The following is a 13,817-nucleotide window of genomic DNA, read 5'->3' on the forward strand; positions in this document are numbered from 1 at the left end:
ATAAAGAAAAAAAAAATTAATAATTATTATCACCTACATAATTGTACACTTCTCGCTCCGGTATTGCGCGTGTCGCTGTGCTTCTTCTGCAGTCACAAGTCCCATGCTACTACCGGTACCTCCCAGAGGCATACCATGGTGAGACGACGAAGACGTTGCTGCTGCTGCTGTCGCAGATGTCCCTGAATGATGGTACCCATGGAAATATCCACTACGCGAGTGCACGTTCCCACCAGGAGGTAGACTAGTATAACTACTGCTTGCTGTGCTAGACGTACTGGGCACCTCCACCGCATTGAACAGAACCTGGTTGGACGGTGGAGTTCCTGGAACTAACGATACTGCAGAAACGGTCCCTGAGGGGAGTGTGGACGGTGTTGAAGAGAAGGATGAGAAAATTGTAGACGGTGAAGATGCTACTGTGCCTTTGTTCTTCCCCCGCAGTCGCGACGACATTTTCCCACTAGAGGGTTCGTCCACCCGTGTCGGAAGTCCTGGGAGTGGCTTATGTGAGGTGATTGCAGAAGCAGCAGCAGCTGCTGCTGCCTGGGTGTTTGGCGGAGACGTGGAGGCCAGCGAGAGGGTTGACGGTGCAAGTGTTGAAGAAACTGAGGGCGAGTGTCCTTGATGACGATTAGTATGGTTATGGTTTTCACGCAGCGTTGGAACTCCACTCGAGTCAAACCCGCCTGGCCACGATTTGGGCGACGTGGAAACGGATCCTGTTCGAGTCTTGTTCATATATGATTGGGAAATTGGTGATACCGAACGTGAAGCGGTCACGGGGTGCTGGGATCCGACCCCAGGAACACCAAGGCCTTCAGTAGGTTTAAGCTGAGGTGATGATGACTTGCTGTGGTATCCTCCAAATGTAGCCTCCATAGACTTGCGGAACCCCTTTGACGGGACTGGTGGCGTCACCTCTGATGCCGAAGGTGAAGGAGGTCTCGAGCGTGACTTGCGTAGACTGGTCAGGCTCTTGTATAAAGATTTGTTGCGTTTCATGCCCTTTTTCTTTTTATCTGAAATCTCAGCTGGCGGTTCCGAAATGGCTACACGCGCCATGCCATCTGTGACATGCGAGACGTGTGATGCAACGGGGGCATGCACTGCAACTGGAGCATGCACTGCAACTGGAGCATGAACAGTGACTGTAGGAGGTGGTATAGCAGCAGTGGTTGTTGTGGTTGTAGTGGATCCATCGATAATCTGCGACGCCTTAATAATACCACTGATGGAACTATCACTATCGCTATCCACCGCATTAACTGTGATTTCGGACGTATCTCCATTGTCCAGTAAGTCGAACGGAGTCATTTGCCGCGATTCTGGCCGTTCTAGTTCCATAGAGGTACGAGGTGATGAGGGTTCTGAAGCAATTCCGACCCCAGAGGGAGGAGGACAGAGTGTATCCATAGATTGTGTTTTTTCGACCTGGGAATCGGGTTCCTGTAAAGGCTGCAACAGTTGCTCAAGTTGTTGCTGGTCCACAGGGAGTGAGCCATTGACAATATCACCGCCAGCCTCTTGCTCATTAGTGTAGTCTGTGACTGTGACGAGTCGGTAGAACAAGAGATAGGGGTTTTCGCGGCGGAAGACAGTCTCAAAGTCTGCGACAACAACTTTTTTCCCAAGGGGCTGAAGATCGTCAAAGAATATCCAGCGGCTGCCGGGTCCTGTGGGAGTTTTGTTTTTAGGATCTTCTGGATCGTATGGAATAGAGTTATTTTCACGCGCAATGGCCACAAAGTGACCTGCATTTGTAGATGCTCCTCGGTGAAAGATTGCACTTTCAAGAACAAGAACAAACTTATCTGCGCCATTTGTATTTGTATGTTCAGATTGCTGGACGTCGTCTTCATTGTTATCAGCGACAAAGTTTGGGAAATGAATCACCTGAGGCACAATGACCTTGCGGTTGTTTAACACTGCATGATTATTGCTGGTGGTCCAATTGGACCGCTTGAGACAGATGGCCACGACGGGTCGAGCCCCGGCAAAGGAGTCTGTTGCAGGTGCAATTCCGAGGGGGTTTGCTGGAGTTTTGTTGCAGTCTGGATTAGTGTAGAAGGGTACTAGCTGGAGAAACATCCAAGCTGGTAGTGAGAACTCTTTATTCGGGGTCCATAAAGTATTTGGTGGGAGAGTCGAAAGCGAGTGTTTTTCTGGTGGTGGTGGTGGTGGTGGTTGTAAGACCGAGTGCTGGTAGAGTGACGAATATGTTGGGAGCAGTTCATGAGGACTTTGCGGTGAGTTTTGCTGTGTTGGAGTGAGTGTTTGAGTTGGAGTTGTTGCAGATGGAGGTTCTTCCTCGGGGACTTCTCTTGAAGAGACGCAGATGGAAAGCTGACGTTTACGTCCACGGATCTGAGGCGCAGATTGGGTCGAATCAAGCGTACGTCGTCGTTCAAGCTGACGAAAGACTTGGACTGAGTTGGCAAAGTAGGACTCAAGACATTGCTCGAGTAAAATGGGCTCATCGTTTGAGTCACCTGGGATTGTTACCAGGAGTAATCGCTCATTGACGAGTTTATGGTCGTCTTCTTTAGAGTCAAGTCCTTCATGTGCAATTTCGAGCTTGAGGGTGAGCATAGGCATGGCAAGAAGATCTGTGATAAAGTTGAAAAGCTCGCAGCAATCCTGTTGGGCCGTTGCACCTGTGGGTTCCCAGCCAGCTTTGATGAGGGAATTGATGAGAAGCTTGGTGATATCTTGGGTAATATGTTTGCCATCACGCAGCATATTGACATAAAGCCGGATAAAGACAGTCAAGCTATCTAAGATTGCATTTTCTGGGAAGACTCTTTTGAGCATAGGCTCGAAGTCATTAATACGTGCAAACATTGAGAAGAGAAGTGTATCGAGATAACACGTCACAGCGTTACGGTTATCTGCGCCGAGTAACCGGCAGTATGCTTTATGGGATGTGGCAGTAGTAGTAGTAGTAGTAGTAATAGTGGAGCACTGGTGTGTGACTGAAGAGATTTTGTTATCAGAAGCGTCCAGAAAGTACACGAGGACTTCTGCGGCACGTTCGACATCACGACAAGCATATCGAGACTCGTATGCGACGGCAGCATTTTCTTTTGAGATGATGTCTATTGGGTATCCTTTTGCTGCTACACGGGAAATGATGTCTTGGATTGGAGGAGCCGTATCTAGGACGATTGAAGGGACGTCACCTCGGTCGAGGAATTTAAAGAGTTTCTATGAAAAGGAGTTTTAGTTTAGTTTAGTTTAATAACTAATGATGATAATATAGAGTAAGAACATACTTTTGAACGGGCAGATTCTAGTTTATCTTTCATGATAAGAGTAATTCTGTGTGTGGTATATGTATGTGGTGGTTGTGATGATGATGATGATGATGATTATTATTATTACGATTATTATTATGGAAGGTTGAATGCTAAGAGTTTTTTTTATTTTCTTTTTTTTTTTTCTTTTTTTTTTTTTAAGTATAAAATATAAAATATAAATAAAAAGAAAGAAAGAAAATGACTTTTTAAAGGATTTTTTAAAGGATTTTTTAAGGAAGATTTCATTCAATTGAAATCAAAAAGGGAATTTGCTGTAATCCCTCAACTTTTTTAAAGTCGGAAGTACTGACGAGTACCGAGGGATCTTTTATATTTTATATTTTATTTTATATTTTAAATAAAAATAAAAATAAAAATAAAAATAAAAGGTCCTTTTAATTAATTTTATTATTATTATTATCTCCGATATTTTTATTTCAAATTTATTTCAAATTTATTTCAAATTTATTTCAAATTTATTTCAAATTTATTTCAAATTTATTTCAAATTTAATATGAACGGAACTTCACCGGGTCTTGAGTGCCCGGGTCGGAGTCCAATCGGTCTGTAGCAAAGTAAAATTAAATAAATAAATAAATAAATAAATAAAAAAAAAAAAAAAATATACAGCCGTATTTTTATCACATAATGATCACATGACTTTAACGTGACTTTGTGGTTTAGGGTTTGCCACTTTGTGGGATTTTTTTTATTTTTTATTTTTTTTGATTTTTCCTCTCCACCACCGCATCACCAAAATTCATCAATCAGTCAGTCAGTCAGTCAATCAATCAATCAATCAATCAATCAATCAATTAACACAAACAAAAATCACAAACCATTCTGAAATAGAAATCTCTCTCTCTTTTTTTAATTTTTTAATTTTTTAATTTTTTTTAATTTTTCTTTTTTTCTTTCTCTATTATTACTTAAAAAGTAACCTCAATATATATATATATATATATATACAACTTATCACAATGGATGTCTTATTGGGAATTACAACAGGCGACGCTGTCATCCTCGCCACCTCAAAGGCTGCTATGCGCGGTATCTCAGTGCTCAAAAGTGACGACGACAAAACACGTAACCTTACAAGTACATCTTCACTAGCCTTTTCCGGTGAAGCTGGTGATGCTGGTATTTTTTTTTTTTTTTTTTTTTTGGTTTATTATTAAAAAAAAATAAACTTCTTTTCATTCTAACTATATATTTTTTTTCACAAGTCCAATTTGCTGAATATATTCTTGCAAATATCTCTCTCTATGGCATGCGCAATGGCTACGAAATGTCAAGTACCGCCATTGCCAGCTACCTGCGGAATGAAATGGCCAATTCTTTAAGATCACGAGTATGTTGGAAAGTCACCTCAATTAATTATAATAAATTAATGACTTTGTCTTTGCTAACACTTTTAGAAACCATACCAAGTAAACATGCTTCTTGGAAGCTATGACGTTAGAAAAGAAAAACCTTCACTCTACTGGATCGATTATCTTGCCTCTGGAGTCGAACTGCCTTATGCGGCCCATGGCTACGCGTCTTACTATATTCTGTCGCTTCTCGACCGCCACCATCGTCCAGGCTTAACTCTGGAAGAGGGTCTTGACCTTATGAAACTGTGTGTTGATGAAATCAAGCGCAGAATCCCTCTGGACTTTAAGGGCATTCAAGTGAGTATCAATTGAGAAATCATCATTACTAAAAAAAAAAAAAAAAAAAAAGAAACTAACTCGTCGTCTAGATTAAAATCATTGACAAGAATGGTGTCCGTCTCTCCGACGATCTTTAGATGTAGGAAACTTACTTGTGGGTAACTTTGTAATTTACATAATGGTAACTTGTTGTAATCACGTGAATATATTTTTTTTTTTTTTCAAATCTTTCAAAGTCTCGTAGATTTTTTTTTTTTTTTTTCTCTCCAAAATCTTTTATCCCTCCCAAAATTAAAAAAAAATAAAATAAAATCAAAAAAAAATTCAACTTTTTTTTTTCTTTTTTTACATGGAAGAAATTGAAAAATTCAAAATCATCTCGCTCGTGTCAAGACTCACGACCGAGATGGCAAACCATACTGGCGTCTCTGATAAGGCGCTGGCAGAGTTTGTTCTTGAAATCCACAAGTCTTGTAAAACTCTGGCTCAATTCAAGGCCAAACTGCGCGAAGCTGGAGCAGAGCTACCAGACGACTTTATCGACAATATTGATCGAATCATTCGACAACTGCATCCACACCCTACAATCTTTACTGACATTAAGGATAAATCAAATGTATTTAAAGGACTATCTCTTCCAGATTTTAAAGTCTCGCATGAAGAAGACGTAGTAGACGAAGCGTTGAGCCAGCTCAAACCACGGCAAGAACGACACCGGCGAGACGCGTCGCCACATGAACGACAACTAGAACGAGAACGACATAGGCGTGATTCAAGAGAAAGACACAGACGTGACTCAAGAGAACGATCAAGTAGAGATTCAAGGCGTGACTCAAGAGAGCGACACAGTAGAGACTCGCGTGATCGGTCACGAAGAGACTCAAAAGATCGATCCCAACGTGATTCAAGAAGATCTCAACGACTGAGAAGAGGATCCAGCGAATCACCAGAACGACCACGGTCATCTCGTCGTAGATCACCGTCTCCAGAAACAGATATGGACGATGAGCCTGTTATCAACAAGGTTTATAATGGCCGTGTCATCAACATGACCAACTTTGGCGCGTTTGTTTCACTTGACGGCATTCGTGGACGTCGAGATGGTGAGTTTTTTTTTTTTTTTTAATTATAATTATAATAATAATATTATTATTATTATTATATTTCATTCATGTTCTAACATTTCACAGGCCTTGTACATATTTCAGCAATACATAATGGTGCTCGACTGGAACACCCATCAGAAGTACTTCAACGCGACCAACGGGTCAAAGTAAAAGTCATCAAAATTGATGGCAACCGCATCAGTTTATCAATGAAAGACGTGGACCAAGAAACAGGCCAGGATCTTCAACCTATACCCAGCTTTGCCACTGGAGCTAATAGTTTTGGTCTTAGAGGAGAACCAGCCCCTGAACGTATTAACCAGCCTAACCGAAGGAAACGATTGACATCTCCAGAACGCTGGGAAATTAGACAACTCATTGCTTCTGGAGCATTGTCAGCAGCTGATTACCCTGAACTTAATGAAGACCTACAAGCAATCAATGATCCGGATGACTTGGAACCAGAAGAAGACGTTGATATTGAAGTTCGAGAAGAAGAACCCCCGTTTCTTGCAGGCCAAACAAAACAAAGCTTGGAGCTTAGTCCTATCCGTGTAGTCAAGGCGCCTGAGGGATCTCTCAACAGAGCAGCCATGTCGGGAGCTTCTTTGGCTCGTGAGCGCCGCGAACAACGTCAACAACAATCCAAGGAACAAGCCAAGAAGGGAGCAGACGAGTTGTCGATGCATGACCCACTTGCTTCAAAGACCAATGAGATTATCAATCAAATCCCCGAATGGCGCAAAAAAACATCCAAGCAAGAAATTTCATACGGCAAGCGGACGAATCTTTCAATTGACGAGCAACGCAAGTCGTTGCCTGTATACCAACTGCGCAAGCAACTGGTACAAGCAGTACGCGACAACCAGATTATGATTATTGTGGGCGATACAGGTTCCGGTAAAACCACCCAAATCACACAGTACCTTGCAGAAGAAGGATTTACCAAAAGGGGCATTGTGGGGTGTACGCAGCCGCGACGTGTAGCAGCAGTGTCAGTTGCAAAACGTGTTGCAGACGAAGTCGGGTGTAAGCTGGGAGCCGAGGTCGGGTACACGATTCGATTTGAAGACGTGACATCTCCTCGGACTCGCATCAAGTACATGACAGACGGTATGCTGCAGCGTGAGGCGTTACTAGACCCGGACATGACGGCATATAGTGTAATTATGTTGGATGAAGCGCACGAGCGTACAATTGCGACGGATGTGTTATTTGCATTGTTGAAGAAGGCAGCCAAACGGCGGCCGGATTTGCGGTTAATTATTACTTCTGCGACTCTTGATGCTGAAAAGTTTTCTGACTACTTTCTCAAGTGTCCGATTTTGTACATTCCAGGACGCACATTCCCTGTGGAGATTTTATATACCAAGGATCCAGAGTATGATTATTTGGAGGCGACGTTGATGACGGTGATTCAAATCCACTTGTCGGAGCCGCAGGGCGATATTTTGGTATTTTTAACAGGACAAGAGGAAATCGACACATCATGCGAGGTTCTTTATGAGCGGATGAAGGCGTTAGGTCCTGATGTTCCTGAGCTCATTATCTTACCAGTTTATTCTGCACTTCCGAGTGAAATGCAAAGTAAGATTTTTGATCCTGCTCCACCTGGGAGCCGTAAAGTGGTGATTGCTACCAACATTGCAGAAACGTCGATTACTATTGATGGGATTTACTATGTGGTGGACCCAGGGTTTGTTAAGATTAACGCGTATGATGCGAAACTCGGGATGGACTCTTTGGTGATTTCACCCATTTCACAAGCACAAGCGAACCAGCGAGCAGGCCGAGCTGGACGTACGGGGCCAGGGAAGTGTTATCGGCTTTATACGGAGCAAGCGTTTAACAATGAGATGCTACCAAATACGATTCCGGAGATTCAAAGACAAAATCTGTCGCATACGATTTTGATGCTCAAGGCAATGGGGATCAATGATTTATTACATTTCGACTTTATGGACCCTCCACCGGCAAATACTATGTTGACGGCTTTGGAGGAACTACATTCGTTACTTGCGTTAGATGACGAGGGGTTGTTAACGCGGTTAGGTCGGAAAATGGCTGATTTCCCCATGGAACCGTCATTGGCCAAAGTTCTAATTGCAAGTGTTGATGCTGGATGTTCGACAGAAATGTTAACGATTGTTGCAATGTTATCAGTACAAAACGTGTTTTATCGGCCAAAGGAAAAGCAAGCTCAAGCAGACCAAAAGCGAGCCAAGTTTAATGATCCAACGGGGGACCATTTGATGTTATTAAACGTGTACCAAGCATGGGAGAGGCAGGGCCACTCGAGGACGTGGTGTGTAGACAATTTTATTCAGGAACGGTCGTTAAAGAGGGCACAAGATGTGCGAAGGCAATTGGTTTCTATCATGGAACGTTACAAGCACGCAATTTTGTCATGTGGACGGGACACGGACGCGATCCGAAAGGTGTTGTGTTCTGGGTTTTTCCGGAACGCAGCACGCAAGGATCCACAAGAAGGATACAAGACATTAATTGAGGGGACTCCAGTATATTTGCATCCGTCGAGTGCATTGTTTAACAAGGCAGCAGAGTATGTGATTTATCATACACTTTTGTTGACTACCAAGGAGTACATGCATTGTGCAACAGCAATCAATCCGAAATGGTTGGCGGAAGCAGCGCCTACGTTTTTCAAGGTTGCGGATCCAACCAAACTATCAAAGAGGAAACGTAATGAACGGATTCAGCCCTTGTTTGATCGGTATGCGACTGATGCCAATTCATGGCGGTTGAGTGCTCAGCGGCGCAATGCAAAGGGAGGATCTACAACGTTTGGATAGGTTGAATGAATGAATGAATAAATAATTAATTAATTAATTAATTAAATTGTGGAAAAGGAAACTTCTATAAATACATAAAAAAAACTAAATAAATAAATAAATAAAAAGAAACAACAATTTAAAAAGGATAGAAAAAAAAAAAAAAGAAAAAGAAACAACAATTTAAAAAAGGAATTCAAGAATCTTTTCCCAAAGATTCATATTCTCCTTTTCAATAATGACAAGTTCTTCTTCTCTGCGGCCGGTGAAAATGTCAATATTTTCAGGTGAATGCAACAGAGGGCCTCTAAAAATGATAAATTGGAAAATAAGGTAAAAGGCAATAAAGATAAAGAGGGAAATGTAAGCCGTCATAAAGTCAGAAGCGTTAAAGTCCCAAAAGGAAGTAAAGCCTTGGATAATAATGACACAAATGACAGAGATGCAAGCATACCAAGCATACCATTTACCACCCTTCATAGTAAAGGGCAAGTCTTTACGGTCAATGCCATGGTACTCAAGAGCCTTCATAAAACGAATGTGGGAAAAGGAAATGGCAGCCCAAGCAAGAAGACCTGCAACGGTAGAAATGTTAACCAGCCAGTTAAAAGCAGTTGTAGAGCCCTCGGAAACAGATAAAAAGCCAAGAAGACCAATCAAGGCGGTACAGATAACGCCAATATAGGGGACACCACCTTTTGAAGTCCATGTAAAGAACTTGGGAGCCACACCAGAAGAGCCCAGGGCAAACAAAAGACGGGAACCAATGTAAACATTAGAGTTACCAGCAGAAAGAATGGTAGTAAGAATGACAGCATTGAAAATGTGGTCCAAGACTTTAGTACCAGAGTTAACAATGGCAATGATAAAGGGGGAGGAGGAGACGTAAGAAGTATCAGATGAAAGAAGAGGGTCATTATAAGGAACCAAAAGACCCATAAAGAAGATGGAGCCAATAAAAAACACAACAATACGGAAAAAGACACGGTTAATTGCACGGGGGACAGTCTTGCGAGGGTTTGCAGATTCACCAGCAGTGATACCAACCAATTCAGTTCCTTGGAAAGTAAAGGCAGCATTGATAAGGGCAGAAAGCCAACCGAGAAATCTAGCAGTATTTTTGTTTGAAGACAAGATACCAGGACCCCAAGGACCAGGATGACGCCAGTAACGGAATCCAACGGGGCCAGTTTTACCAGCACCACAAACCATGCAAAGGGCATAAATGAGCCAACCAACCACGGCAATGACTTTAATAGAAGCAGCCCAGAATTCAATTTCACCATAAATTTTAACAGGGAAGAAGTTGAGCGAAGTGAAAATGACAAAAAAGATGCCAATCCAAGCAGCTAATGGAACAGCAAAAGTCCAAAACTCAATAACTTGTCCTACAATAGAAAGTTCAATGGCAAAAGTGATTGCCCAAGAGAACCAATAGAGCCAACCAATGGAAGCACCAAGGGCAGGGGATACAAAGCGGGAGCAAAAGACAGTAAAAGAGCCAGTGATTGGAATAAAAGTAGCCATTTCGCCAATAGATTGAGCTAAAGAATAAACGACAGTTGCCATAAAGATATAAGCAATAAGAGATCCAACGGGGCCAGCATCTGAAATGGCAGATCCAGTACCAATGAAAAGGCCAGTTCCAATGGTACCACCTAAAGCAATCATAGAAACATGGCGTTGTTTAAGTTGACGTTTGACTTCACCTTGGGAAACATCACCAGAGACAGCAACGCCATCTGGGGAAGTCATATTAAGAGTGACACCCTTTTCAGCATCTGTTGAGAATGCATCGTATTCTGGGGGGTAATTTGTAGTAGTTGTTGCAGATGCTGTTTGGGCTGTAGAATCTGTAACTTCGTAAGCCTTTTCAAAGGATGTTTTTTTATATTCAGACATTGTTTTTTTTTGGAATGGATATGATGATTGAAGAGAAAAGAGAGAGAGAGAGAGAGAGAGAGAGAGAAAAGGGAAGGGGAAGATGGGGGAGTATTTATATTAATTTATATATTTGAATTAGAAAGAAAGAATAATAATAATAATAATAATAATAATAATAATAATAAAAGGCGTTTTTTAATTTTTTTTTTTTCTATACCATTTTAGGTAAGTATTTTTATTTTTATTTTTAAATAAAAGTTTTCCAAAGGAATAAAAAGAATAAGAAGAAGATTTTTTAAAATAAATAAATAAATTAAATAAATAAATTAAATAAATAAATTAAATAAATAAATTATAAATAAATAAATAAATAAATTAAATAACCCACCGGCGGAGGTTTTTTATTTTTTTTTTTATTTTTTTTTTTCTTTTACTTAAAATTTTTCACTCCACTTTTTTTTTTTTTTTTTTTTTTTTTTTTTTTGATTGAATTATTTATATATAAAAAAAAAACAATTTTTAAAATATATTTATATATATAAAATATAATATGATGTTTTTTTTTTTTATTTTTTATATATTCGGTTATTATCGGTTTTTATTTATTTTTTTTTTTATTTTTTATTTATTTAATTATGTCTGACTGATTGAGTGGAAAAAAAAAAAAAATGACGAGACGACCGTTTCTTGTTAATTTTCAAAGGTGGGTTAAATTTCCTATTTAGGAAGTATGCGCAGAATGTTTTATAAAAAGAGAGAGAGAGAGAAAAAAAAAATTAAAAATCGTTGCTTTTTACAAGAGGAAAAAAAAAATAAAAAGAATTTTTATATAAAAAAAAAATTAATATTTTCTTTTTTTTTCTTTAACTTCAACTTCAACTACTTCATCTTTTTCATCTTTCGCTCTATTAATAATAATAATAATAATAATAATAATAATAATAATAATAATAATAATAATAATAATAATAATAATAATAATAATAATAATAATAATAATAATAATAATAATAATAATAATAATAATAATAATAATAATAATAATAATAATAATAATAATAATAAATAATAATAATAATAATAATAATAATAATAATAATAATAATAATAATAATAATAATAATAATAATAATAATAATAATAATAATAATAATAATAATAATAATAATAATAATAATAATAATAATAATAATAATAATAATAATAATAATAATAAAAATAAAATTGTGGACAAAAAAATTTTAAAAAAAAAAAAAAAAAAAAAAAATCCAATCATCCTTAAAGGCAGCCCAGGGCGAGATATCATCATCAATAGAAGATGTAAAATTTGAAAAAAAAAAAAAAAAAAAAAAAAATTTCTTTTCTTTTCTTTTCTTTTCAAATTTATTTTTTTTTTTTTTAAATTAAATATAACTTTGCCACAATCAGTGCCACGATATATTTCAATCGATAAAAGATATCGAAAAAAAAAAAAAAAATTGTATTTTATATATAATCGATAATCTTTTTTTCAATATCTTTTTCTTGCCTTTTCATTTTCATCTCCTTCCTCCATCACCGCCTCCTCTCTGATAGGAAATTTTGTTTTTTTTGTTTTTTTTGTTTTTTTTTTATTGTTGCTGCTGCTGCTGCTGCTGCTGCTGCTGCTTCTGCTTTGTTTGTTAAAGCCAAGAAAAGAAAAATAATAGAAATAAATAAAATAAAATAAAAAAAAAAGATATCAAAATAAATTAAAATTAAAATAAATTATTATTAAAATAAAAAGATATCAAAATAAAAATTAAAAATTAAAAAATAAAATAGAAATTGGTCGTCTGACTTTCTTTTAAAGATAAAAAAAAACTTTATATAAAATCTTAAACTCAAAAAAAAAAGATAATGAATGATGACGCTGCTATTTTATATATACGTTTATTATCAAAATAAATAAATAAATAAAAACTCTTTAAATATTAATAAAATAATAATGAAATAAATATATTCAATTCAATTCAATTTAATTTAATTTAATTTAATTTAATTCAATTCAATTCAATTTAAATGACTATAAATATTTTAAATCTTGTTTTTATATATATATATATATTTTTCAATTTTTTTTTTTTATAACTGTAAAAACCCCCCATTTTCCCGAGAATATATTTTTTTATATATATTAATATTAATAATAATAAAACTACCCTTAAACCAGGCAAAGTTTTCTTCTTCTTCTTCTTCTTCTTCTTCTTCTTCTTCTTCTTCTTCTTCTTCATTGTATCTCCAGTCGTATTTTTATTTTTTTTTTTTTTTTTGTATTGTATTGTATATATATATATTTTGTACTTGTACAAAAAAAAAAAAAAAAAAAAAAAAGCTGCTGTTATTATTGCCTTCCCTATAAAAAATAAAATAAAATAAAATAAAAAATCCTCGTAGCCGGCTATTCAGAGTCCCGCAATTAAATAATAAAAAAAAAAAATAAAAAAAAAAATAAAAAAAGTACCTGCAGATTTTTTGTCATCATCAACTAACTAACTAACTAACTAACAACAATTATTATTATTATTAACAATTAACAAAAAAAAAAAATTATATAAAAATCTTAATCAAACAATGACGAAATCATGGAAAAATAATTATAATAATAAATAATAAATAATAAATAATAATAAAAATATTAAATCTTTCCCTTTTTTTTTTTTTTTTTTTTTTTTTTTTCATTTCATTTCATTTCATTTAATACCCCGTGTATCTCTTCCATTCAATAATCTTTAACCGGGTATTAAATATATAAATATCTAATCTCATCCATAAGGGTCCCCAATTAGGTCTTTAGGTCTTTAGGTCTTTAGGTCTCATCCCATTGACTTTATCATCTCTTTCTTTCTTTTTCCTTTTTCTATCTCTATCCCTTTCTCTTTCTCTTCCACTTGCTAAAAAAAAAAAAAAAAAAAAAAAATTTTTTTTTTTTTTTTTTTAACTGCCAATTGATCTTGTTTCTCTTTCTTACACTTTTTAAATTTTCCTTGCCTCTTTCCTACTAATGACGCCGATATTGTTGATGCTGATGCTGATGCTGATGCTGTAACTGTTGTTGTTGTT

General features: G+C 36.9%; 5 protein-coding genes across 5 annotated transcripts in view; 2 read left to right on the forward strand and 3 right to left on the reverse strand.

Moving 5' to 3' along the window:
- Positions 1–33: 33 nt before the first annotated feature.
- SAPINGB_P004218 (uncharacterized protein) lies at positions 34–3,308 on the reverse strand (the record flags this gene model as incomplete). The annotated part of the gene is made up of 2 exons (XM_031998933.1): positions 34–3,207; positions 3,276–3,308. The coding sequence occupies 2 exons, from the start codon at positions 3,306–3,308 to the stop codon at positions 34–36; spliced, it is 3,207 nt and encodes a 1,068-aa protein (XP_031854824.1).
- A 971-nt stretch (positions 3,309–4,279) lies between these two features.
- On the forward strand, positions 4,280–5,091 carry SAPINGB_P004219 (uncharacterized protein; the record flags this gene model as incomplete). The annotated part of the gene is made up of 4 exons (XM_031998934.1): positions 4,280–4,439; positions 4,526–4,650; positions 4,718–4,972; positions 5,044–5,091. 4 exons carry the CDS (start codon positions 4,280–4,282, stop codon positions 5,089–5,091), a joined length of 588 nt encoding a protein of 195 aa, XP_031854825.1.
- A 212-nt stretch (positions 5,092–5,303) lies between these two features.
- Positions 5,304–8,873, forward strand: SAPINGB_P004220 (uncharacterized protein; the record flags this gene model as incomplete). Its single annotated transcript, XM_031998935.1, has 2 exons — positions 5,304–6,057; positions 6,145–8,873. The coding sequence occupies 2 exons, from the start codon at positions 5,304–5,306 to the stop codon at positions 8,871–8,873; spliced, it is 3,483 nt and encodes a 1,160-aa protein (XP_031854826.1).
- A 162-nt stretch (positions 8,874–9,035) lies between these two features.
- SAPINGB_P004221 (uncharacterized protein) lies at positions 9,036–10,754 on the reverse strand (the record flags this gene model as incomplete). Its single annotated transcript, XM_031998936.1, has 1 exon — positions 9,036–10,754. The coding sequence occupies one exon, from the start codon at positions 10,752–10,754 to the stop codon at positions 9,036–9,038; it is 1,719 nt and encodes a 572-aa protein (XP_031854827.1).
- Positions 10,755–13,755: 3,001 nt separating this feature from the next.
- SAPINGB_P004222 (uncharacterized protein) overlaps positions 13,756–13,817 on the reverse strand; it is a gene marked incomplete at both ends in the record, with an annotated part of 714 nt that continues 652 nt past the window's right edge. Inside the window, one exon of the mRNA XM_031998937.1 lies at positions 13,756–13,817. This exon is cut by the window's right edge and continues 652 nt beyond it. Within this exon, the coding sequence (XP_031854828.1) occupies positions 13,756–13,817 (62 nt within the window).

Source organism: Magnusiomyces paraingens (genome assembly GCF_902498895.1).
Source record: "Magnusiomyces paraingens strain CBS 517.90 genome assembly, contig: contig3, whole genome shotgun sequence".
Classification (NCBI taxonomy): domain Eukaryota; kingdom Fungi; phylum Ascomycota; class Dipodascomycetes; order Dipodascales; family Dipodascaceae; genus Magnusiomyces; species Magnusiomyces paraingens.